Source organism: Hydra vulgaris, chromosome 11, assembly GCF_038396675.1.
Source record: "Hydra vulgaris chromosome 11, alternate assembly HydraT2T_AEP".
Lineage (NCBI taxonomy): Eukaryota > Metazoa > Cnidaria > Hydrozoa > Anthoathecata > Hydridae > Hydra > Hydra vulgaris.
In genome coordinates, this window is record NC_088930.1 from 3,476,395 (window position 1) to 3,502,285 (window position 25,891).

Consider the following 25,891-nt stretch of genomic DNA (forward strand, 5'->3'; position numbering starts at 1 on the left):
ATTAGATACCTTAGATATCTGATATATATTATCTATATTTAATTAATAGATGTTATTTATTGAAAGATCTAGATATAATATATGATTATAATGATAATGAATATAGTATATCCATTATCAATGCAATCATCAATGATAAAAAATTTATCAATATTATAATAATATTGATAATTTTTTTATCATTTATAATAGATTTTTATTTCAGCATAATTATTATGATAATAAATTATATTTAGTTAGATTTTGCATTGAAACAAAATTTGGTGTGTAATAATCACCTTTATTCTTAGTAATAAAAGGCTATTAAAAAAAAACTTTTTAATAAAATTTCTGGTAAAATATCTCGTTATTATGAATAAAAAATGAAATATACTGAATATTCACCGGCGTACCATCCCCCCCTCCCCGTCAACCCTATGTAACGGAAGTGGAAATACATACCTCCACTGGGAAGAATGATAGGGTTTGTGCTCATTAAAATTTTTTAATGAAATTTTTGAATTAAAATTTTTTAATGAAGTTTGGCAGGGACTTAAATAATAGATTTATACAGTTGACTATAACATTTTAAAAATGCACCTACATGCCTTCGATATCTATGCACCTCCAGAATGGAAACGAAATTTTAAAACCTAATAAAAATCACTGGTAACTGTAAAAAAAACACATAATTTTTATAAAGAAGTAACAGTAACAATAATAGTAACAGTTTAATAAAGTGTAACAGTAACAGTAAAAGAGCTGAAAATGGTACCTCCACTGGGTGGAAAAATAGGGTAAATGCCCTTTTTTTTCACTTTATATTTGGCAGGCACATAGAAAATTGATTTATACAGTTGACAGGAAAATTTTAAATATGCACCATCATGCCTTCAATATCGATGCACTTCCAGATCAGTAACGAAATTTTAAATAGAAATAAAATCACTAAAAAATTTATTACCTGTAAAAAAAAATCTTATTTATTCAACTTAAAACATTATACTTTAAAAAAAAAGACAAATAAATACATCCTTACTACACTGACTTCGAGCACTCTGTGAAAAATGCGGTTGCAGTTTTTTACTTACAAATCGGTGCCGTAAAACGCTAGATACGCACGTACCTACTATATTGGCATCTAACACTTCCATAGGGCGTGCAGCTTTGACCCCGATCACACATTGCAGCATATTAATACTAAATTGCTTGCATATTAGCTATATCTCACCAACAAATAAACTTTGATTATTTATACACGGCAACTGAGTCATTATAATGGAGTAACATATGGTGTCATTAAGTAGCCTGATAAATAAGTTTAATTTGTTATAAAATAGAATGTTCGATACAGAGCCTACTTTGAAAAAAGAATGAAGGTAATTTTCACTATGCTAAGAAATATTAAAAATTGATTTTAAGACAGATCGTCCAACTTTATCAAAAACTTATTGTTGCAATTTATTGTTCTAGTAATAGTAATAGCTAAGAAATTAAATCTAGTAATAGCTAGGTAAATAAATAAATAATCGTAGCATGCTGGCAGAAGCGAATTCCGTTTCTTATAAGAGCTTTTGCAACAGATAAAAATTGCGTTATCCTTTCATTTATATTCGTTTTTTGGAGTGTTGCCGTCATATTTTTGTTCTTATTATCCCAAAGGAAACCAAGATGTTTTAAATTGCTTTCAAACTTAATAAAAGCGTCGTTAACATTAATCACGTTATTGATGGTCGAGCTTACTTCAAGTATTAAGAATTCGGTTTTTTCTGCATTTAGTTTGATAAAGTTTGATATTCCATACTTTTGGACGATGTTAATAAGATTTTGAAGACCAGATATAGCTGAACTTTGTTAAATTATATCATCCGCATACGCAATGACACCAGTGTATACCCCATTTATTGTAGTTCCTACTTTAGATTCTTTGAGACAATTTTCTCATAAAGATTATCAGTATAAATATTGTAAAGATGAGGCGAAAGTATGGACCCTTTGTCAAACTCCCTGAGACAACCTAAACTCTTCTGATTAACATCCAAGATATGATACATTAGCAGTAGCTGCCCGATAAAACGATGAGATGGTATGAACTAGCGACGGTGAGATTTTTTTCTGATAATATAGTTTTTCTATCAAAAGCTTTGTTAGCATCTAAACTTCATATATAAACAGGTGAATTGTTATGTTTATAGAGTTTTATTGTTTCACTCAGAAGAAAATCTGCGCGAAGGGTAGAGCTATTTTTTTAAACCCAAATTGATGGGAATGACTCTCTGTGATATCAGGACATATGTATACGATGTGATATTCGAGAAGTTTCGTACAATTAGATAGAATTCTAATTCCTCTGTAGTTATTTTAATTTTCCAGTAATGTTTTATAAGACTTGAGTAATAGAATAATTGTGGCTGTTGATAAACATTGGGGAACCTTTCCATTTGTTAACATGCTGTTATAAAAAGAAGCGTTAGAAGATTGTTTCTGCGAGAGTTTTTAAGATGTTCAGCACTTATTCCGAAACAATCGTATGGTTATTATTTAAGATCTAAAATACATTTTTCAATATCAGCTGTTGAAATAAATTTACTTTCATGTGGAATTTGTTGAGGATTAAGTTCGTTATTTGTATATTGCGGCGTATTAAGTATTTTTTGAAAATGATGGCTAAGTTCTTTGACGATTTCGTTTTTGTTTTGCAATTTATTTATTGTAAAGAGTCGAGTATTATTTTTAAATTTTATTTTGCGATTATTGTCCCAAAACCTTTGAGAATTAGTATTGCGTAGTTATTTAATTTTTTTAGTGTGCTGCTTTAACAGCTTTACGGAAGTTTTTTAGATATATTAGATAAAAAGATATATATAATATCTAATACCTAGTAGATATATTATGTACTAAACTCTAACATAATTTCTAGATGGTTCTGTAAGGTTAAGGTAATTCAAATAATTAACTCTTTAATAAGTAATTTGCATAATTAAGTCCTTAAAAAGTCATTAATAAATGGAAATACTATCTAACATGCAGGGCGCTAGTGCACTTTCGCACCCACCCACCTCTTTTTTTTATTTTATCGCAGATTATGAAAGGTCGTTGTGTTTAAAGATAGAAAATGGTAAACGCACTTATATATTTTTTATACGCATTTTGATAAAGAAATAAATTAAATTAATTTAGCGAAAAATTTGGCAATAATAAACATACTTTTAGAAATATATTTTATCTATCATTTAATATAGATTCATAAATTTATATTATTTATCGATTTGTAGGAATGAAACACGAAATTTTTGTTCCAAATAATTTTGAAATAAATCCGTTATAAAAGCACGCTGCAATGCAGCAATGCTATTGTTGTACTTTCATTACAATACTTTCACGCTGATTGAACGCTTACTTAACATTTTATACTATTTTTTCTGTTATTTTTCTGTTACAATATGGCTCTTTGATTACCAACTCTGGATGAGTTCTACTCTTTTTCTCTTATACAGATTGGAGCACGTTTTATGAACAACTTTGACTTGACAATACTTTGGTGCAGAGAGTATGGTTTTCTGGCAGTATATAGATTGTAACGTATGTGGCGTATCTTGCACGCAGATAAATTTTGCACGAATAATAGTTAAAGTAGTTTAGAGATGTCTTATGAAACGTTGCTAACAAACTTTAAGTATTAGAAAAGGGAGCTTTTTTGCAAGCTCACACTTGGAATTGTGGTAGGTTATATCTATAACTTAAATATGGTGTTGAAGCGCAGGCTCAAGCCGAGGGATGTCTTAAGAAGATGTCAAACACGAACTAAGAATAGGCAGCGATGACTGGAAATGATTACTGGAATCAGTTTTTCCCAGACATTTGTGTGTCATATTTTATTTATAATCCAGAACAAATTGGTTGACCAGGTTGTATTGTGGAAATTGACGAATCTTTATTTTCTAAGAGGAAATACGAAGTTTGTCGATGTTCTAACACAATGGATATTTGGAGGGTATGAGCCAGAGAAGAAGGTCGGATTTTTAGTTCCTGTTGTGAACCGTGATGCCGTTACATTGCTTTCTATAATACAGCAATGATTCGACCTGGTTCAATTGTGGAATGACATGTGGGCTACTTGCAATAACGTACCAGCCTTTGCACATGTACATGACACCGTCAACCATACTCTCCATTTTGTTGATCCTTAAACAGGTGATACTACAAAACAGGTGATAGCAATATGGCAGGTGATAGCAGGTGATAGCAATATGGCAGGTGATAGCAATATGGTGTCGGTGCCCATGGTGTCGGTGCCCACCGTGAAATGATTCCGGATTACTTGTCAGAGTTTATGTGGGTACAACGGTTTAATGAACATCGCTTTTACTTTTAGACCCAAATTACAGCAAGTTATCCTGTGTGAAACTGAATGCAAAATGCAAATCTTGATTTTAAAAATGTAAAACTTGTGTAAATAAAGAAATTTTGTTTTGCTCGTAGCATACGTTGTTTTGGTCTTTTGGTAAGTTCGAGGGAAATTAAGAAAATTACTTATTATTTTAAAATAATGACTTATATAAAAAAAATAATAACTTACATATAAAAATAATAACTTTTATATAAAAACCATCCTTTTATTTTAGTTACTGCGATAGTGTTATTAAAAGGCGAATATTAGTGTTTTAATGAAAATTTTTTCAATTTTCAACTTAGTTTTCAGTACTTTGCGCTGGTCATAAATTAAAATGGATACCATTTTTTTTTGTTTTCACAACGACCTTTCATAACCTGCAATAAAAAGGGAGGTGCAAAAGTGCAGTAGCGCCACTATTTAGCCCGTGGCGCAGTGGTTACATGTCTCAGAAACAAAAAGTATTCGTGGTTCGAACCCCACCTCTGGGCAAGTTTTTAGGCAATGGTTAGAAAAGAGGCGTGAATTATCAAACTAAATGCTCATACGCGGTGGATTGTGATAAGACCATAAGGACTGTCTTGGACTCCTAAATAAAATGAATAAAAATGTATTATTTAACGTCGCCAGCTAAGTTTACTAAGTTTATACACAATACATTCATTAGGTATCCTAATTAATAGTATAAATTGCACATTCTAGCAACTCCTACAATATCTGTCCGCATTCTCTATCCTACTTTTTCAACTCGATTTCTTCTGAATTTCGTTCTAACTTTCTTCGTTAGATTTCCTTAACTCACTTATTCTTCGTTAGTGAAGCGGGTTAATGGGCTTGATGGGCTGCCTTAATGGGCTGAACTTGTCTTCGTTGGCCCTGGTATGAATTCTGTTAACTGTTTAATTCACACTTGTTTCACCTTCTTCAAAGTTGAATTTAAAAGTCTTTTCGTTTTCAACTTTACTATTACCTTTTTGACATTTATCTTAGGAATCTTAGGAAATTTTATCTTAGGAATCTTAGGAAAAACCGAAAGGTTAAAAAAAAGTTTCCCGGTTTCAAAAAAAAAAGAACGACGCGCATGCGCGCAGAAAAATAAAGGATCAGGTGTCAAAAAAATTTTTTTCATCGAAAAAAAAGTTACAAATGAATTTGATTCTGTTCCCTGAAAATAGGGTAGTGTTTTTTCGACCAATTTTCAAACGTTATGTTTGGGTGACGTTTTTTTCCAATCGTGACGAAAGAATGATATAGTTCGAGTTCGTCAACAAATCGTTTGTTATATAATTTCGCCATTTCCATAACGAGTAATACTTCTTGTTCTGGCAAAATAATAATTTCTATGACATCATTTGAATTTCCAGACATTGTATTAGTTAGCTAAAAAAAAATTTTATTTATAAAAATATATTTACAAAAAAAAATAAAAAAAATTACAATAAAAATGTCAATAAAAAAAGTACAATAAAATGACCATAAAAAAATATATGAAAAAAAAAAAGATTATAATTTACGAATAGAAAAATTTATATTTATATATTCGTTAATCGAAATTCTTTTATTATTGTTTATATTTCGTATTTCGTGTTTTAAACATTTTTCAAAATGAAGTCCTTTTAATGGTCTTTTTAGTTTTAAGTTCACTTGTTTGAGTTCAAAGGTCGGAGCGTCGAGTTCATTCTCCCAGTTTTCATTCTCCCAGTTTTCATCTTTATTAATATTATTCATTTTTTATTTATATCTAAAGAAAAAAAGAATGTTAGTATAAAAAAGGAAAAAAAGAAAAAAAAATAAGGAGAAAAAAAACACAAAAAATGGGATAAAATATATATATTTCTAAATAAAAAAATACAAAAGTTATTTTTTTTGAAGATGGCAACTTTGATATACGCCACATTGTTTTATACAAAAGTAGCGTTGGTTTATGGAAAACGAGTGTGCCAATGAATGCTTCTGCAGTTTGAAATAGTAGGAATACATGGCTGTAAAAAAAAATAGGATTAATAAATAAATAATTAAACGATAAAAAAAAGAAAAAAAAACAAAAAAATATTTCCTTTCATTTGTTTTCTTACTTTTTTATTCGGTTTTTTGTTGGTGCATCCATTGCATGCATTGGTTTTCATTTTATTAGTTTGTCTATAAATATAAAATATTATTTTTATAATGTACAAAATTATTTTCACAAATATAATAATATTGATCGACTGACCATTGAGCATATTTCATAACACAATTATAAAAAAATTGAACATCATTATCGTTAATATAAGGAATAAAATAGTGAGTTCTAAATAAACGGTGTAAAGAAAATATAATTCTTTTATGTATCCAAAAAAATAAATTATGATCGTTTAAAAAAGTTAATTTATAATCAATATAAAAAAATTCTTAAGGATTGAATTAAGGAAATAAATATCCTAGCTGTTCTTTTAACAATTGCAATTCGATTTTAGTTCTTCTAATAGCTAAATTTCTTTTAGTTAATTGTTTTAAGGATTTTATATCTTGATCCATGTTATTTTTTGATTTGATACATAACCATTTGACAATGTTGATAAACTTGTATTCGTTAAAGTTTTTGCTTCTTTCTAGTTGCATTTTTTTATTAGTTATCTAAAAAAATAAATTAAATAAATTGATTTACAATATTAAAATAAAACAAGGTTCAGTAGTATGAAAATATTGTTCTTGGGACAAATTTATATATTCCATGATTAAACGATATAGTTTTTTCATTAAATGTATTTCCAGTTGTTTACGTGGATCAGCAAAACAGGATATTTCTGTAAAAAGTAAATGAAATAATCTGTAAAGATAACGTCTTTGAAGATTAAATAATAATAAACGATTATTATTAAAATTCAAAAAGGAATCAAATTCAAATTTAATGAGTGAATGAAAACTATAAAAGAACAATCTAATATTATCTTTATTTTTCCATTTGGTAAGTGGTAGTTTGGTTTTATCAAATAAAGAAACAATTTTCTTTTGCAACTGTTTAAATTCTAAACGAATTCGTCGATATGCCAAAGTTCTTTTACATAAATCTTTCAAGGTAAGTTGAGATTGATTTTCATGCGTTAAAGCGATCCAATCTAAAATCATCAAAGTCAAAAAGATAATAAGAAAAATGTCGTTCTTCTGGGCTAAACCAGATGAGTGTTTGATGTTCAAAGTTTCCAATGTAAGAACGAATGTTTTCTAAATAACGACAAGCTTTTTTTGTTTCTTTGTCTATTTCTATAAACTTTTTTTCTCGTGCCATTTGTTTATGAAGTTTTTGTAAAAAGTAGCGAAGTGAAGCATCTTCTTTACGAAGTATATCTCCAATATTGCCCCAGTTGCTGCCCATTTTTTTAATAAGTTGTCTAAAAAAGAGTTTACAAAATAGTTAATACAATAAAAAAATGAATGTTTGGGAAAAAATTATAGTTTTAAAAGTAAAACAAACTATAATTTTTTCCTAAAAAAAGTTTTTAGATGAATTCTGGTTCTCGGGCACTTTCAGGTGCTTCAGCTGATTCTGGTACAGGATTATAAAAATGGAATAGTTCTTCTTGTTTAGCTTCTATGACTGCACTTGGATATACTGCGTTCGGTGGTGAATACACAGGTGGTAAAATTTTAACGATGCTTTCTTCATAGGTAGGTAGTCGAGGAATTTTGTTTTTATATTTAGTGACAATATCATTGCGATGAATCGCTTTGCATAATACAAGCAAATATTCTAATTTGCTTTCTAATGTTTCGTAAATATGACCATGTTCGCTTTGTATAGTGTTATCTTTAAAGTATTGTACTATATCCAAACCATTTTTTAAAGTTTCTTTGATTCCAAAAGGTATTTTAAGCATAAATTTGATCGATTTTACGTTGGCAATGGTTAGTTCCAGACTGATTTCTCTGAATATTTCAATTGTTTTCATTTTTTTATTAGTTAATCTAAAAAAATAATGGTTAATAATGATAGATAAAGTACAAAAAAAAACATATAAAAAAATAACAATGATGAACAAATACATTTTTTACATAAAATATATTATTGAATAGTAATCGTGATAAATGATTATTAATAATAAATTGTTTTAGCTCTTCGTGTGAAATAAAATTGTTATAACCAACAGCTACATTATATTCAGTGGTAGGTTTATCAAAAGAACTATCGTCTAAAAGTTGAAGATAATTATTGATGGTAGTAGTACGAGTAAAAAATTTATCTTTATCTCTCAAGGTTATATTGACATTTTTGGTAAAAGGCCATTTTAAAGCATCATCAAAGTCACCTCGTAATAATTGAAAGTAAATGGCTAGACTGTTTACGTTGGTACTTCGAGTATAAACTTTTATACAATAACGATAACCTTCTGTTGTGTATACGGGTTCTGTATAAAATGGTTCATGTGATAATAGCCTGAGATTCATTTGATCAAGTTTGATGATTTGCGTGTTGTTAAAGATGTGTTGTATTACCTTTACTTCTTTAGGTTGTTGAATGGACTTTTTCAAAGCTAAGAATTCTGTGCTATTATCTTCTACGATTTGATAAAGTTTTGTTATTTCTTGTTTGAGTTGTTCTGTATCTTGTTGATTTGCTAAAACCAACATGTTGTCATAAAAGAGACTTTTTAATTCTGCCATTTCTTTATTCATTTCTGCTAGGGTTTGATGAAGTTTGACATTTTCTTCTTTTAGATTTTTAATTTCTTGGTCTTTTTCTTTAGAGTCAACTATTTGTTTAGTTGTAATTTCTTGAAGACTTTTCATTCTATTCATGATTTGATTATTAGAAAGGTTCAAATAATTTAAATTTTTCTTTTCTTCTTGAATAATTTGGTTCAAATAACGATTTTGTTGTTCTTTATATAATCGAAAGCAGATGACAGACTGTTCATAATAATCTTGATCATCGACTTAACTATTACAAAAAAACATTTTTTGTATATCTAGAAATTCTTAATCACATTCATGGTTTAACAAATCTTGTACCTTTTATTTACATGTAAAACATTCGTGGGAGTATTGTTCTGTAGAACAATCTGTTTGATGATTTAAAAGTTCTTCTGCGCTAAATTCTTTGTCGCAAAAACAGCAAGGATATATGTTGTCTGCCATTTTTTTATTAGTTGCTGAAAAAAAAAAACATTCATTTATATAAAACTATAAAAAAAAATATACATGTCTTTTTTAACATAAAAGAATTAATAAATAAATAAAATTACTCAATAAAACATATAAAAGAATAAAAATATAAATGAGGTTTGTTTAAATATCTTCAATATCTGGTTCTTTGAATATATCGTTGAATGTTATATTTTCTATTGGCATGTTTTCTGTTTCTTCAAAGACGTTTCCAAAACCAGGAAACATATCTTCAAAATCATCATTATTATTCATTTTTTTAATTAGTTGTCTAAAAAAAAAAAAAAGATATATTTACAAATAAAAAAATTACAAAAATAAGTTTTTGGTTGCAGATTATAAAGATAAATCTTATTTTTTCGCAACTGTTCGTCTTATGGTGCGATATGATCACATCAGTGAAAAAATGGTTCGATTGCGATGAAAGTGACTATATTCGGCGTATTTTCAAAATTTATAACATATTTATTTTATCACAACTGTTCGTCTTATGGTGTGATATGATCACGACGGTGAAAAATCTTCTTGTTCTTTAAATATATTTCCATTCAAATAATCTCTAAAACCTAAGAAACATATCTTCAAAATCATCATTATTATTTGTTTTTTTTATTTTAGTTGTCTAAAAAAAAAAAAAAGATATATTTACAAATTAAAAAATTATAAAAGTTCGGGTAAATTGTCCATTTTATTAATAACGTCTAAAATGTATTGTTCCCAATCCATTTCATTAAAGATCTCATGAATTTCTTTTTCTATTTCTTGCACTTCTTTTTCCATTTCTTCTTCTAACATTTGTAATTTTAGTTCTTCAATATAATCTGATTCTTCTTCTTCTATTTCTTGTACTAATTGTTCTAAATATTTTTCATAATCTTCCTCTGTTAACTCTTCCATTTCCATTAGTTCTTCTAAATCTTGTTCTTCTTCTTTTGTCAATAACAACTCGTGGTAGCATATAGTGTCCTCATTAATATTTCTCCATAACTAAAAGAAAAAAAATAAAAATGTATAAAAAATATAAAAAAAAAGTAAAAAATAGACTTACCATCCACACTTTTGACATATTGATTTTTGATATGTTGTTTCATTATTTTAATATATTAGTTTGCTAAAAAAAAAAAAAAGTACAATAAAAAAATTACAAAAAAAATAATTATTGTAATATAAAGTTTTTTACAATTTCCATAGTTTCTCTTAAATGACCTAAAAGTGTATTATTAATTTCATATGTTGTAACATCAATAGACCAAGTCCTTAGAGCTTGATATAAAACACGAGCTGTTTTGACTTCGGTACCTTTTTTTTCATAAATTAAAGTTAAAACTCTCATCATTCTTTCGTTGATGTTAGGGTAATCATATTGTATGCATTCAATTTCTCGTTTTTCATAACCAAGATAACCTGCTACAGTTTGCCATCGTGATTGTAAATGTGCTGCTATTTTTAGTTTTAATTGCATAAAATTCATTATTTTTTGCTAAAAGATATACAAAATTAATATAAATAATTTACATTGTTGTATATTATATAAAAGTTTTTCATCTTCCCATAAGGATAATACAAAATACAAATGTTTGATTGCCAATTTTTTGTTTGGTTGTGTTAGTATATATTGGGTTAAAACGTTTTTTATTTTATCAAATGTTTTTACGTAATTTTTATTGATTTTTTTTATTTCATTTCTTCTAAACTTTAATAAAAATGCCAAATGTTTCCATTCGTGATGGAGTTTTTTTAAAGTATAATTTATTATTTCTCTTATCATTTTTTATACTAGTATATATAAAATAGTAATGTAATGACATATAAAAATAGTAGTGTATAAAAAATATAAAAAAAGACTACAAAAAAAATTTAGTTTCTATAAAAAAATATACAAAAACTTTATAAAAAATACAAAAAAAAAATATTATTAAATTTCGCTTTCACGATAACGATTTTCTAAAAAAAATGAGAGAAAAAATATTAAAAAAAAGAAATTTCATTTTTTATTAAATAAAAGCTGTAAAAAAAAATTAAACTTACGAGTAGACTCCTCGAGTCTTTGTCTTTTCCTAAGACTACTCATTAATTCGTTGACAACTGCCAACCGTTTATCTAAAAGAAAAAAAATTGCATGGTTATAAAAGTCAACAATAATATTAAATTTTTTAAAAAATAAAAAAATACCTAATGCAGCGTTGTAAGGTCTTACTGTCGCTAGTGGAATTTTTTTGCCGTTTTTTATAAAAGTTTTTTTTAATAAACTTTCGTTTTCTTCAACGAATTCGTGTTTTTATTATTTATTGAAATATATTATTTATTGAAATATATTATTTATTGAAATATATTCCATTTTTTTAGACTAAAAAAATAAATTTAAAGTTGGTTCATTTTTATATAAACACCATGTTATTTTTGTAATAAAAAATATTTTAAAGTTTTTAATAACAGATAACAGATATAAAGATAATAAAACAAATCGTAAACTTGGAAGAGTTGGTAAAAGAATAAAACGCTGGGTTCATACTGCCGAATCCTATGTCGATATTAAACATCAATTAAAAGAAGCAAACATACGACGAAAAAATAGACAAAAATAATATATTATTTATAATAAAAATGTTTACATAAAAAAGTTACTTATAATTATAAACTGTTGGTGAAAAAAATAATCTTTTTAATGTTTTTTTCAAATCTTATCTTTTTTTCGAACGACTTTTTTTTTTTTATTCTAAAAAAAATAAAAAAACGTTTTTTTAAAAAAAACTAACATGTTTAATATAAAAAAGTGTATAAAAAAATAGCTTACTTTTTTTATAGACTCATTAGTAGTTTTTAGTGTTTCTTCCGTGAATACTAATGTATTGTCTGTTTCTGTTTTTGTGTCTGTTTCTTTTATACTGATTACATTATCATGAGTTTTATTTTTTATTACAAAATCAATTTCGTCTGTATCTTTGTTGTAAAGGTTTAAATCTATGAATTCAATTTCAGGGTCGTCCTCGATGAGTATCACTTCTGTTTCGTCATCATCATCGTCGCTACTTATTTCGACTTCATATTCTGAAAAATCTATCTCTTTTCCAACAACTTCGTCGTCCATAAAATACTGCGTTTTTTTAACAGAGCGTTTCGTAAATGTTTTTGTCATTTTTGATTTTGTTAACAAAAAACACGCTTTTTATGTATAAAATTTAATCCCTACAGATCAATGCGAAATAATAGCTAAAGTGATGCAACTTTATGTAATGAAAAGGAAATGCTGTGTCATGCTAGTTAAATTTAGAAACTTTTAATACCGCTTTTATGAACAAGATTAAAGAAATTAAAATACGAAGTAAACAACTTTTTAAAAACACTGCGTAGAAAAAAACTCTGCGTAAAGTGTTAAAATAACATTTTAAATGAATTCAAAACTCCATGAACCATCACGTCGACGTAGCATAGTGCATTCGCATTCCGAACTATGTTTCAAACGCCATAACATTTGCCCGCCGTGGGTTCAAATCTCGCTCATGTCATATCATTTCTATGTTATCTTATCAAGTTGATAAAACTTGGTAGCGTATGTCTAGTTAGTACTATGTTAAAAATATCAAGTTGGCGAAAGTTGACTTGGTAAAGTATGTCTAGTTAGTGCTATGTTAAAATATCAAGTTGACGAAAGTTGACTTGGTAGTGTATGTGGAGTGTGTGAGAACGAGTGAGCGCACGAGTGTGTGAGTAAGCAGGCTAAGGACTAAGGCAGGATTAAGTAAGTTAAGTAAGGACTAAGTAAGTAAGTAAGAATAAAATACGGCCGTATAAATAATAAAGACTGTAAGAGTCAAAAAAAAGTTAAAGTCAAAAATGGCTGCAGATAATATTGATTTTTCCCGTATGATTGTAAGACGGAATTTATTTTCAACACCTTCAAATAAAAGCAATTTAAGACCTAAATATACAACTAAATTACCCAAATATACAGTAGATGGAAAATGGCCTTTTCATAGGGATGCTTTTTTTGAATTTTTTGATAGGACCTCCTTTGATAAAAACGAGTTAACCGATCCCAATAATACAGAACTAAGAACTTTAAGACGTAGAAGAGTTAAGAAAAATTTGAAAAAAATAAAGCGTCAATATTGTAGAAAAGCACTGATGTGTTATCGAAAAACGAAAAGCATGTATATAAATAATAAACAAAATCGCGAAATGAATCGAGTATGAAAACCGATATATCGTTTTGTTTTAACAAAAGTGAATCGCAATAAACAAAGAAATGAAATATTATATAAAAAAATATCGTAAAAAATCAAAAAAGGAAGAAAAAAACGCGGAAGAGGACCTGTAGCAAATCTTTATGGTAAATTAACGTTTGGAAAAATATGGAAACCCATTTTAAAATTAGGTGGTTATTGAAAAAAAGAGAAACTGTTAAATATGTAGAAAAAACACTGTTGTGTTATTGAAAAAACCTAAAAAATAAACACTATAAATAATAAAGATAAACAAAGACCTTTTTTTTCTTTAAAAAATGAGACATAGAAGGCGTAGAGGTCACAGAAAAAGATATATTTTTGTTCATCGAAAAACGAAAGCTCATCCTAGACCTTATCATTCTTTATTTGGTAAAGGACGAAAACGTATACATAGAAAGCGTCATAAAGGTTTCCTTGGCAACCTATTAGGAGGTATTCCTTTAATTGGTGATTTGTTTAAAACTATAATTTAATCGGATTAAAAAACATGTATAAAAAAGCTCAACTCTGTAAAACGTTTATTTACAAAAAGGAATTCAAAAGTATGCAAACATGCGAGAAGAAAAACTCATTTAAAAAAGTATTGCAATCAATGTTTCGTACAAAAATTTCGTCGTTATGTTGAAGGAAGTTTAAGAGAATATCTATGGGTAATAAAAGACATGGAAAAGCAAAATCAAAAGCTTAAAAATTTAAGAACGGATACAAGTGCGTTTGGCGATTATATCCTTACATATGAATACGAAAACGGTGTTGTGGAAATCATCAGTGGCAATAAAGAAAACGGACACTTGAAAATATCTACTTTTTGGGGGGGTTTTATACTAGATTTAGATATTGTTAATAAATTATATTGTATATCACATATAAATGATGGTGTTTTGTTTGTAGGCAATAAAATACCAAAAATATATTGATAAAAAAAATATTTATTTGAAAAAAAGTACTATAAATTTGGTTTTTTGAAATAAAAAAAATTCATTTGAAGAAAAAAATTCATTTGAAATAAACAAAAAAATTTTTCTTTCGAAACTTATATAAATGCAGATCACCTAGAGTTTAAAATTTACAAAATAATAATATTCAATGCGTGGTAAAAGCGTATTGAACATTACAGTGTGTATACAGCATATATATTATAGTGTGTATATAGCATATAGTATATATATACAGTCCCTGGTAGAGGTGCGCTGATATAAAACATGTTGCGAAAAAAACGTCTTTTTCTCGACATGTTTTTGAAAAACATGCCGTCCACCGAAAGAAATAAAACGTTTTATTCGAAAAAAGCTTTTCGCAATATGGATGTTGTTATAATATAGAAAAGATATTTGTCTTTTCCAAAGAGCTTTTCGATTTTATGTTGTTTTGTGGACTCTTAATTTTTTATTATCGTTTTTATTTCAGATATAATTGAAAATAAAATAATATTCATTTTTCTCAATAAAGATGCCTTGTAAAGCAGATCCAGTCAAGAAGCTTTTTCTTGAAACCTTAGGTAAAACAACCAACTCTTACAGTTGCAAATATTGTGAAAAAGGTTATTTAAAGAATACACATAACTTACTTGTTCATGTTCATAAGTGCAGCAAAATACCAGAAGAGTTAAGAAATGCTGTTGTAAAAGAAAAAAGAGCCGCAAAAAACAAACTATTAAAAACATTAAGTAAGACTCCATCTAGAAAAGGTAGAGTTTTCAAAATTGTTTTTGTTATTAATATGTTATTAGTTATTATAATAGAAAAGTTTCTTTATTGTTCAGAAATTATGAGATCAAGTAGTGAAAGCATAAAAGCAACAATTGATATAACAGAGTTAGAAAAATCCTCTTCACCTCCTGTTCAATCAGTTTATTGTTTAAAAATCAAAGAGTCGATGAAATGTTTATTGCTTTGGAACAAAAACAAGTATGTTTGTTTTTATTAGCTAAACTCTAATGATAAAAATACTCTAATAAATGAAAAAACTAATTATATGAGAAATTTTTTTATAATTAACTTTTTTTTTTCAAAAAGCATAATATTATTATACTTGTTGCATAAACAAGCAAGCTTATTGCATACTAATTTTTTGGTTACAGAAATTTTATTGTGGTGTAAATTTGTTTAAAAATATCAATAAAATAAGTCAATATTACTTTTTCATTTTATTTGATACATCATTTTCCTTTAGGCCTGAATTTTTTGAATTGCCTTATATGTATTTAATTTTTTTCTCAAAGGATGCTTTCAAATATGACTTTTCTCGCGTTATTTTTGCATCCGGGTACCCTCTAAACATGGTTGAATACCCTATTTGGTAGGCTTTTTTTTCAAAGTATCTGCCTGCAATGAATTTGCCCAATCGAAAATCTCTTTCTGAATATTTACTTGATAATGAATATTATAGGATAAAAGCGTTAGTTGAAAAAAAAAATTCTGATTCAATTTCTCTTGCAATTCAATGGGATGGCTTTTCCAATTTTAGGTAATTTTATTTACCTCTTTGAAAATTATTTAATGGTTAAAATAAAAATAAAAGTTCATTAAAATATAAATAATATTTATTAATGTCCAAATAAAAATAGTTGACTATTCAAAGGACTTATATTTTTAGAAGAGAGCCAATCATTCATGTGGTTTTAACAACACCTGAACCTGTTCTCTACAAGAGTATTTGCCCTGGTACCCAACCACAAACAGGTGCCTACATGGCAGAACTAATTATCAATTGATTAGAGGAGATAGGGCCGCATAGATTTCTAGGAGAAGTTACAGACAACTGCTCTGCAATGCTACTTTCCAGACGTATCATTGTGAAAAAGTATCCACACTTAGTTTTCTATGGCTGTGTAGCACACATTGAATCTTCTAATGCTTGATCTATGTAAAACATCGTTTATAGATAACATTATGAAAATATCCATTAATTTAGTCGAAGAAATAGTAAATTCATCGTTAAAATCTTGGTTTGATACTATTCAAAAACAAAAAGGAATTAATGTTTCATTAAAACACGGCGTCAAAGACTCGGTTTGCTGGTAACGCTATAACACTTGGAAGTGTATTATCTAACAAACAAGTGTTTAAACAAATGGCTATTGATATTCATCCTGGAAACCAGAAATTCTCTTTGAGACACGAGTCAAAAGAAATAGTATTAAAAGATTAATTTTGGCGAGACCTTGAGCAGACTTGTAAATTTTTGAAACAGATTTTGTATTGGATTACAGTTTTAGAAGCAGAGGAAGCAGTATTGAGTATAGTCTGCTTGGCTATGTCAGATATAAAATTAGCCCTTGATAACTTTATATCGGAAGCAGAGTTACCAGATTTAGAAAGTATGCAAATGCATAATTATTTTAAGTTAAGAATAGACATGGCTGTCACAAACCTTTATTTAGCTGCTAACTTGCTTAATCCACAAATAAAAGGTTCAATCCTATCTCGATCAGAATTTTTAGAAGCAATGGAGTATACAGAAATATTAGCAAAAAATTTGTCTATAAATAATAATGTTGATTTGTCGGCTATTGCAAAAGATATTACCCAGTTTTGTTAACTCTACTGGACTATGGTCAAATAGCTATGTTGATTTTTCTGAAAATATTGATAACAGTGATTACGATGATATAACACAATCAGAAGAAGAAATCAATGGAAGTGAGTCTGAGGAAGATATAGATTTCATAGAATTTGTTTCAGATTCCTCTGTGAGGTAAAACTTTATATGTTTAATTTATTTAAGTGTTAAATGAATTAATTAAATGTGCTAATTTAAATTGTTTAAATGAATTAGTTCTGGTTTATTGACTCTAACAAAATTCATACTTGTTTACATATTTTTTCCAAAGATATAATTATCAAGTTTTACGTAATTAAATTCTTTCACTTAGACCAACATCAAAGGATGAATTAAACCAAGTAAGCTCCCAAGAGCCAGTGATCAAAGAGTATATGGTCGAACAAGTGGAATATAAATACGAACAAGTCTGAATTGTTTTATTTTATGAAACTTTAAAATTTTATTATAAAGATGATATTTGTTATATTTAATAAAATAGAGAAAGTATTATCAACAAAAGTAATTCCCCGGATGTGGGTGGGGTGAAAGGGTCATAAAGCTCATATAAATTACTTCTATAGTAAAGCTAAAATCAAACTAATCTAAATGATGTATGGTGAATGTTCTTACTTTGTCTTTTTTCTCCTAGAGGGAGATTGTCCGGGCAATAATGTTCTCCTTTTCCTTAACTCGCGTCTATGCTTTTATACAGGAGGGATTGTTAAAAATAAGCCTATCTGTTTGTCAGCCTGCGGTAATGAATTATTTTAACGATAGCTTTAACACATGGGTCATATTGTTAGAATGCCTATAACGTATTGATTCGCATAATGGATTTAGGGTCTTTGCATTCTAAGGCTTTCCGTTTAAGATCCACACATTTTTTAAACGTTACAAGATTGGCTATTATATATATACTAAAAAAAGTAATTGGTAACATTATTACGCACCACTGCAATCGGAAAAATTAAACTTGATCAATTTTAGTTCTTAAAGCAAATTATATTGGTTTTCTATATGATTCTTTATTAATTTTCTCAAACTATCATTAATTCCGAATTAAAATAAAAGTAGACCGTGAAATCCTTCAAACACCCTCGCGCAAATAAATGGCCTCCTTTCTTTAAACGCAACTTTTTTTAATTAGTTATTATGGTGTACTTAGCAGTCCTGATGGTCTTGTCACAAAGAGAATTTGTGCCACAAGGAGAATTGTGTAGCCGCCACGAGGAGAATATCATTTAGTAAGTTAGCTCTCCGTTTCCTCCGTTATCTCCGAGAACGTTTATGTGTTCGAGCGGGGCTCGAACATGTAACCCTTGGACTACGAGTCCAATGTTCTAACCACTGCAACACGGCTGTTATAAAAACTCAATTCAAAAAACAGTTAAAGTAATAAATATGAGATTTACTTTCACCCCTAGGTGCTAGTAAATCTCATAATCAATTAATGATTTAATGACTTGGTTAAGCTTATAAATACTCAAAATTAATATAATATTAGCGTTTTATTTGCAGATTATATGCAATTTCAAACATTAAAAAATGACAAAGTTGATTATTTCGGTCAGCTTACGTGTAATGCGTTTCTCTTAACAGAATGTTGCTTGGTGATCAGTATTTAGTGCTTAATAAGCAATGTTTGAACATTGCTAGCTAAAGATGCGTTATAGCAGACTTCTTCGGGTACCTAAAATAACACGATAAAAAAGCAGCAGATTGTAATAAAATATTATGATAATTTATTATTATTATTTAGTTGTATATATATTCTTATGAGATAGAGTAGTTACATATTAAAACTTCTTTATCTCATACGAAATTATAGACTAAGGCACGCTGCATATATGACTTGTTATTGCACCTAGCCTACGAGTTGCTGATTCAATAATTGAAAAAATGCGAAAAACACGTTTTTTTGCGAAAAACATGTGTTTTTTGAAAGAAATGAAACGTTAAATTGAATAACATGTTTTTTGCCCACCACTAGTCCCTGGCCAAATTGTTAGACGCTCTAGAAATTTTATGAAAAATGGAAATTATCTTGTGATACCATACAGGAATTGTGTATTTACCAGGTGCAATATATGTTTTTTGCTTATCCATTTGATTATCTATATTATATTACAAATAAAACATTATGAAAGAACAATATGTATTGACTTTCTAAAGAAAACGGACATAAATATACTTAAATGTCAATATTTTGTTGAGCCACCTTTAGCCGCTAGAAGAGCTTTAATTCTGCGCGGCATGCTGTCAATGCAGGACTGCACCGTGTCCTGCATTTGAGGATGATGATTCCAGACGTGAATTATTCTTTCTATGAGTTAAAGTTTGTTTGTAATGACATCTCTCATCATTCTCTTTTCATCAACTTCCAAACGCTTTCTATGATGTTTAGATCCAGGCTATTACCCGGCCAATCCAACAGGAATATTTTGCTCTGCCAAAAAACCTTTGACAGATCGAGCTTTATGGCAGGGAGCTCCATCTTGCTTAAGAGTTAATGGTTTCCCATTCAGAAACCATTCTTGGAGTTGCGGAATCAATCGATTTTGCAAGACGTTATTGTACTGGTCTTGCTTCATCAAACCATTTACCAGATACAGACGTCTATACAAATGCCTTTGCTGCTGATGACTGACCATATCATCACGTTTGTAGGGTGCTTCACAGTCTGAACAACACAGTCAAGATGAAATTTTTCTCCGTGACGACGGCGCGCAAACTGAGCTTTGTTTTGCAAAATTTCAAATGTGCTTTCATCACTGATGCAAACCTGTCAAAAATAGCAACAAAAAACACTAAACACTTGTGCTGGTCTTCTGTCATAGAAAAAGGTTAAATGCATTATTTGTGAAGAAATTGTAAAGAAATTGTAACAACTTTCCGATCTCTAGAAGATTTTTATCACAGAACTGTTTGGCCCACGTCAGACGCTTTGCTTTTATTGCAGGTGTTTGCTTCCTGGCAGGGCGGCAGGCCTGCCAGCAAGCCTAATCTAATAATTTTCTTCTAAATCGAGTAATTTTCTTCGAACAGTGCGTTCAGAAGCATTTACATTAACACCTTGGAGTTGTGATGTTATTAGTTTTGTGGTAGCAAATCTGTTTTCAAGGCAAATTTTTTATTAATGATCTTTCTACCCATGGAGTGAAAATAATTTCTACCGCAATTTTTCTTTCAATTGGGATCAATTCTTCCCCTGACTCAATTTTCTGTTTTATGCGTCGTATACTAGCTTCAGATATCTCCAATCTTCGTGATATTTCGCGATTTGAAAGTACTTTAGCATTCACAAGGGCCTTTATATCAGGTTTTTTGCGTTGTGTAATATCGGCTTTTTTACCCATGCTTAAATTATTCAAACTTATTATTTATAAACGTTGCACACGAAATAAACAGTCAAATGCGTAAAATGTACTGTAAAACTGCTAAATAAACACTTCAGATAAACACTTCCGCACCGCGAACGCGACTGGAGCAGCTTTCGACTTGAACGCGTTAATGTACTTATTGACTCACACTGTAATATCATATATGGAAAATACAAACAAACACGAATTGTATAATAAATTTCCTACATAAAAATCCATCACATCCATGTTTAAATGTGAATGTACTGCATATATACTGGTATATATTCTTAAACTGGTATGTATAACTATGTAAAACTGGTCTTGTGTAAAACTGGTATATATTCTTTTCTTGTCTAATTCGTTTTAGATTTTGACATTGCTTTTAAAAAGTTTCAAGTTTTTTGTGGTTTTTTAACTTTAGCTACATACATGATGGAAAGAGCTTTTAAAACGTTATTAAAACTATTACTGTACAATTTTATTTTATTTTTTTGTATAAGCAGACTTCAACTTGCTGTTATTGTAAAAAATATATATATATACTTAACAATCCTGGTAAAAAAAAGTGATTTTTTTAAACATAAATGCTCACATAGTAAATTAATATGTTCAAATAAATTATTTATAGTACTTTCAAATAATATATAATAATCAATATTTAAACATTGCAAACATGCTTATAAAAATTACGGATTGTTTCTACCAAATAAGGGCAAGTCATTTATTTTTGATAGCTTTTTCTTTATCTTTTTCTTTAAATGCTTAGAAAAAAAAAAAATCTTTGTACAGATTATTTACAGATCTTTTGTTTGGTATATAATAATCAATATTTAAACAACTCCTTCATTTCTGAAATTGTTTGCTCAAAACTGCTAGCTAATAACTACAAATACTTGTTTTCGTTAGCACCTATATTATTGGCTTAAAATCATTTCTATCATTTAAATGTGCCAAAACAGTTTATTTAAACTTTTATTTTTAATTTTTATTTTTTAAAAATTGATGAAAAGTGGAATATAATAAACATATTTTATTACATAAGTGACGGTACATTGTGCGTATTTATGCAATATTGTTTAAAGTCTAGTTATAAAAATCATTTCTTTCTCAGTTTATTTATGGCCGTTTTAAAATATTATAGGGTCTGTATGATATTTGCTGACCATAACATATTTCTTTAAATAATACGGTCTCTGAATTATGACAAAATAAAATTAGTTTTTATATTTTGCCGTATACAGCAAAATATAGTTGTTTAAAATTTACAACATATTTATACAACATAATTTATAACATAAAATTCACAATTATAGTTGTTTATAATTTAAATTAGTTAGCTTTTTTTGTATTCTTAGTTGTATATATAGTTTACACTTAAGTAGAGTATATATTTTTCTGCCCTATATAGCAGAATTATTTATTTATGTCTATTTTTATATTTACAAACAGTTTTAAATAAGTATGTATAATATTATGACACAAATTATTTTTCTAATAAAAATTATTTTAGGCCAATTAATGAAGTATTTATGTGCTAAGTATACTCCACAAGTAACTTATTTTACATTAATACATTTTTTGTAAACTTAATAAGTTAAGCCCCTGTTTATTTTCATTTTATTTTTTAGAGCAAATACTGTTAAAAAATAGATGAAATTTTGTAATTTTAGATGACTGGAATCTGTTTTTGTGATCATTATTTAACGAAAATAGAAATAAACTTGAATGGTGAAAAAATATAAAGTTCTACATTATAAAGTAATTGCATACATACATTGCTGACATTGCACACACAAACATATAGTACATGCACACAAATGGATATGCTTTGTTTATATATTAAAAGTTCAAAAAATTTAATAAAATTTTGTGGGATTGCTAATTGATGATTAGCTTATCTGTAATTTATATTCTGTAATTTTCTTAATTTTAAATTAAATATTCTACAAGTATCATATTTTACATTAATACATTTTTTGTAAAGGTAATAACTCTATCACTTATTATCTTACATATTTTATTTAAGAGCAAATACTTTTGAAAAATGGATTTAATTTAGTAAATTTACATGACTGGAATTTACTTTTTTAATCATTATTTAATGAACATAGAAATTATCATAGATTCGATACAAATAAGGTAAGAAAAAATACTATATCTTGAAAAAATTTTGTATATAATGACAAATTGCATTGCAACACATACATGCACTCAAATTATTGTGCTTTGTTTGTTCGTTATAATATAAAAGAGTGAGATTTTGCGATCAGTTTTTCATGTTTCTTTATTACTCATTAATTTAAATCAATATAAATAATAATCACCACTTTTTTTTTAAAATATTTCTATTAGGTGAAAAGAGTGTCATTTTATTGTTTATAAAGAGAAAAAGAAAATACACCTTAAACTGTGTGTTACGTAAAGAAAGGTTTTAATGCTCTGAATTTATTCTATAATAAAAGATCAATGTTTAATTATTATTTTAAATGAGGATAATTATTTGTCCATTATTGTTTACGCTTACTGAAAAACATAACAAATTTTGCTATTATTTTAAAGATCAACAATCTTAAGAGAGATTCTAAATCAGACTAAATGATAAAGAAAATCCATGCTTCACCCTTAAACTAAAAATACAGAGCAAGTTAGTTTTTTTATGATAATTTTTTGTTGTTGCATATACAATTACATGACATAAAAAGGCTACTAATTTGCCTAAATATTTTGTTCAGAATTTTTTATTGTATCCAAGAATTTTATAACAGAACCATCTACACTGTCAATTTTAATTTGAAATGCTGGTATTAACAAGGTTGCATTGAGTAAGCATACGTCCTAGCATTTTTTAACACGATTAATTTCTTTCTTTATGGTTGTTGAGCGAAAAAGGCAACATTGTTTTTTACTTGTTATCACTTTTTGTTTTTATCAAAAAACATGATACTTTTCGTTGTTTCTTGCCAAAATACCTTCTCTTCAACAAAGTAATCTGCTATTTTTTTCAACAGTGACTCGTAATCATCTGAATATGACATGATCATTGAAAATGGTAAGATAGTATTGCCGCTGTTTTGAATAAAACTGTTTTTGTAAAGTTTGGAAACTGATGATTCAATTTTACTTTTAGGGCTTTTGTTTTTTAATTCCTCACATACTTGAATTCTTATGATTGCATTAGTAATTATGCTGTCACAGTGTCGGTTTGATGTAAAATTAGACATTTTTTTAATAAAATTAAATTGTCTTTCTTCTTTCTCAGTATTGGCCGCGCGCCCTGTAATAACTCTCAACTGGTCTGGAGTGTGTATAAAAAGGCGGTGAAATTATTTCCATAGAATTTCCTTTTAGTCAAAATATTAAGATTTGAACCAATGTTTTCTTTCAATAAGATTATTTGTACAAATGTCTTTAAATAAAAACTTAGAATTAGTTCATTTGTTCGTTCAGATTCAAGTTTATAAATGTATTCCTGGATTTGACACATAGTTAGAATATTTGAGTCAAAGTATTATTTGAATGGTGTTGTTGGCAATATACTGTTGTCTTAATAATTGCAGCTCGATATTCTGCAGTACGTCTAGATTCTTTTCCGTCAAATGCTGCTATAGTTACTTTTTCTAGTTGTTTACACTCTGGCTTTGAAAAATGAGAAGGTAGCTCAATAAATAAGTTTTTAATATGAATAAATATGTCGTGAAGAAGTTCCATTAGTAACTTATAATTTTGTAAACCATGATAGACTTTTTCATATCCATTCTAAAATTTATATTTCTTTGGACTAGTTCATTAATAACTTCATTCTTTCCTAAGTTTGCATATAGTTTGGTTTTATATTTTCGGCTTTTATCTCTTGACTGCTGTGAATATAGGACTTTTTGTTGTCTCTGATATAGATTTTCATATTTACAATTGCTTCCAAATATAAAATTTATGTTTTGTTCTACATTTATGCCACACACTTAACACAAATAGTGCCCTCCTTTTTGCTGTCTAGCCTCAAACTGAGTAGCTGGCCCATCTTTCTTAAAAAATCGCATTTCATCGGTAATTTCTATATTATTTATAAGTGTAGGAGTTTTTAGAGAAATAACGTCATTCATTCTGGTCGTTGAATACAACAGTAAATCATCCGTTGAAGGTGATCTGGCCAACAGATACCATATAGGAGATTCAACAATTGCCTGAATATTAATTTTTTGCCCACGTATTAAATTATATTCTTCATCTGTGTAGTATAAAGCGGTATCATAGAGCTGAAACTGTCATAAGAATATACCCATGGTTACAGACAGTTGAAGCATCGTGCCAAAACATTAAATGACGTTTTCGTTCAAAAAATTGAAGTCTTGATCTGAGTTCTTCTGTAGTTAATTGTTGAGTTTCATTGTCTTCATGAATTCTTTTTAAAAAGTCTATAATATTGGTTTCTGACATATCAGTATATTCTTTGTCACTTTTGATTCTCATGAACTCTTTGTGCTTTTCATTAAAATATTTTCTTATGGTATCATAAGATTGTTTTCGTCCTTCTACTGTAAAATCTTCATTTTCTAAATATTTTTCTTTTATCACTGACTTTCCAAATGACTGCGGTACAACTAACTCGCCTAATGAATACTTCTCTCTTCGTAGGCTCCAAATATTGAGTACTTTAATCTACTCAACGGTTTACGTATATAAATAACTACAGGTTTTAGTTACTATCATATATTATAAAGTTAGTAAGAAGATGAGAAGATAACATGAAGCTAAACTAACATGAACTATAAGAACTATATAAAGAGCATGGCTAAACATGCAAAGCATCGCGGGAAGTAGTTATAACCAATAGGTTATTCGCGGGAAGCCGAATAGGCTTCAACACTCACGCCACCATGGACGAGTAAAAGAATATTCTTCTCGTTAACAAAGGTTACAGTTAACGTCTTTTATTTACCAGAATATTCCATAGGATACAGCTTAATAATGGGTCGAGAGACTAAACAGGATTTACCATTTTCTTGTATGTATCGAACTTTAGCGACTCGAATAAGTCCATCGTTTGAATATGTTAACTCGTCGACACGTCCTAACTTCCATAATTGTCTTTTTTAGTTAACACTTTTAATTAAAACTGTCATTAACACTAACACTATAACAACCATTACTCCGGTTCGATCGATGATACTCACGTAATTCTGTTAAGTACTCATTTTTAAATCTTTTTCTAAAACGATCCAATATATTACTTAAGTTATTGTTTCGTA

General features: G+C 28.2%; 1 protein-coding gene across 1 annotated transcript; it reads right to left on the reverse strand.

Moving 5' to 3' along the window:
• Nucleotides 1-8,308: 8,308 nt before the first annotated feature.
• LOC136086785 (TNF receptor-associated factor 3-like) lies at nt 8,309-9,487 on the reverse strand. The gene is made up of 3 exons (XM_065809275.1): nt 9,373-9,487; nt 8,405-9,285; nt 8,309-8,317 (listed from the first exon to the last, which is right to left on the reverse strand). The coding sequence occupies exons 1-3, from the start codon at nt 9,485-9,487 to the stop codon at nt 8,309-8,311; spliced, it is 1,005 nt and encodes a 334-aa protein (XP_065665347.1).
• Between the last annotated feature and the right edge of the window lie 16,404 nt (nt 9,488-25,891).

Bases quoted from the DNA above. Each gene is read 5' to 3' on its own strand.
- LOC136086785 (XM_065809275.1), bottom strand. From the start codon at position 9,487: ATGGCAGACAACATATATCCTTGCTGTTTTTGCGACAAAGAATTTAGC. The intron at 9,286-9,372 runs GTAAATAAAAGG...GTAATAGTTAAG, and splicing joins CTCCCACGAATGTTTTACAT to TCGATGATCAAGATTATTAT.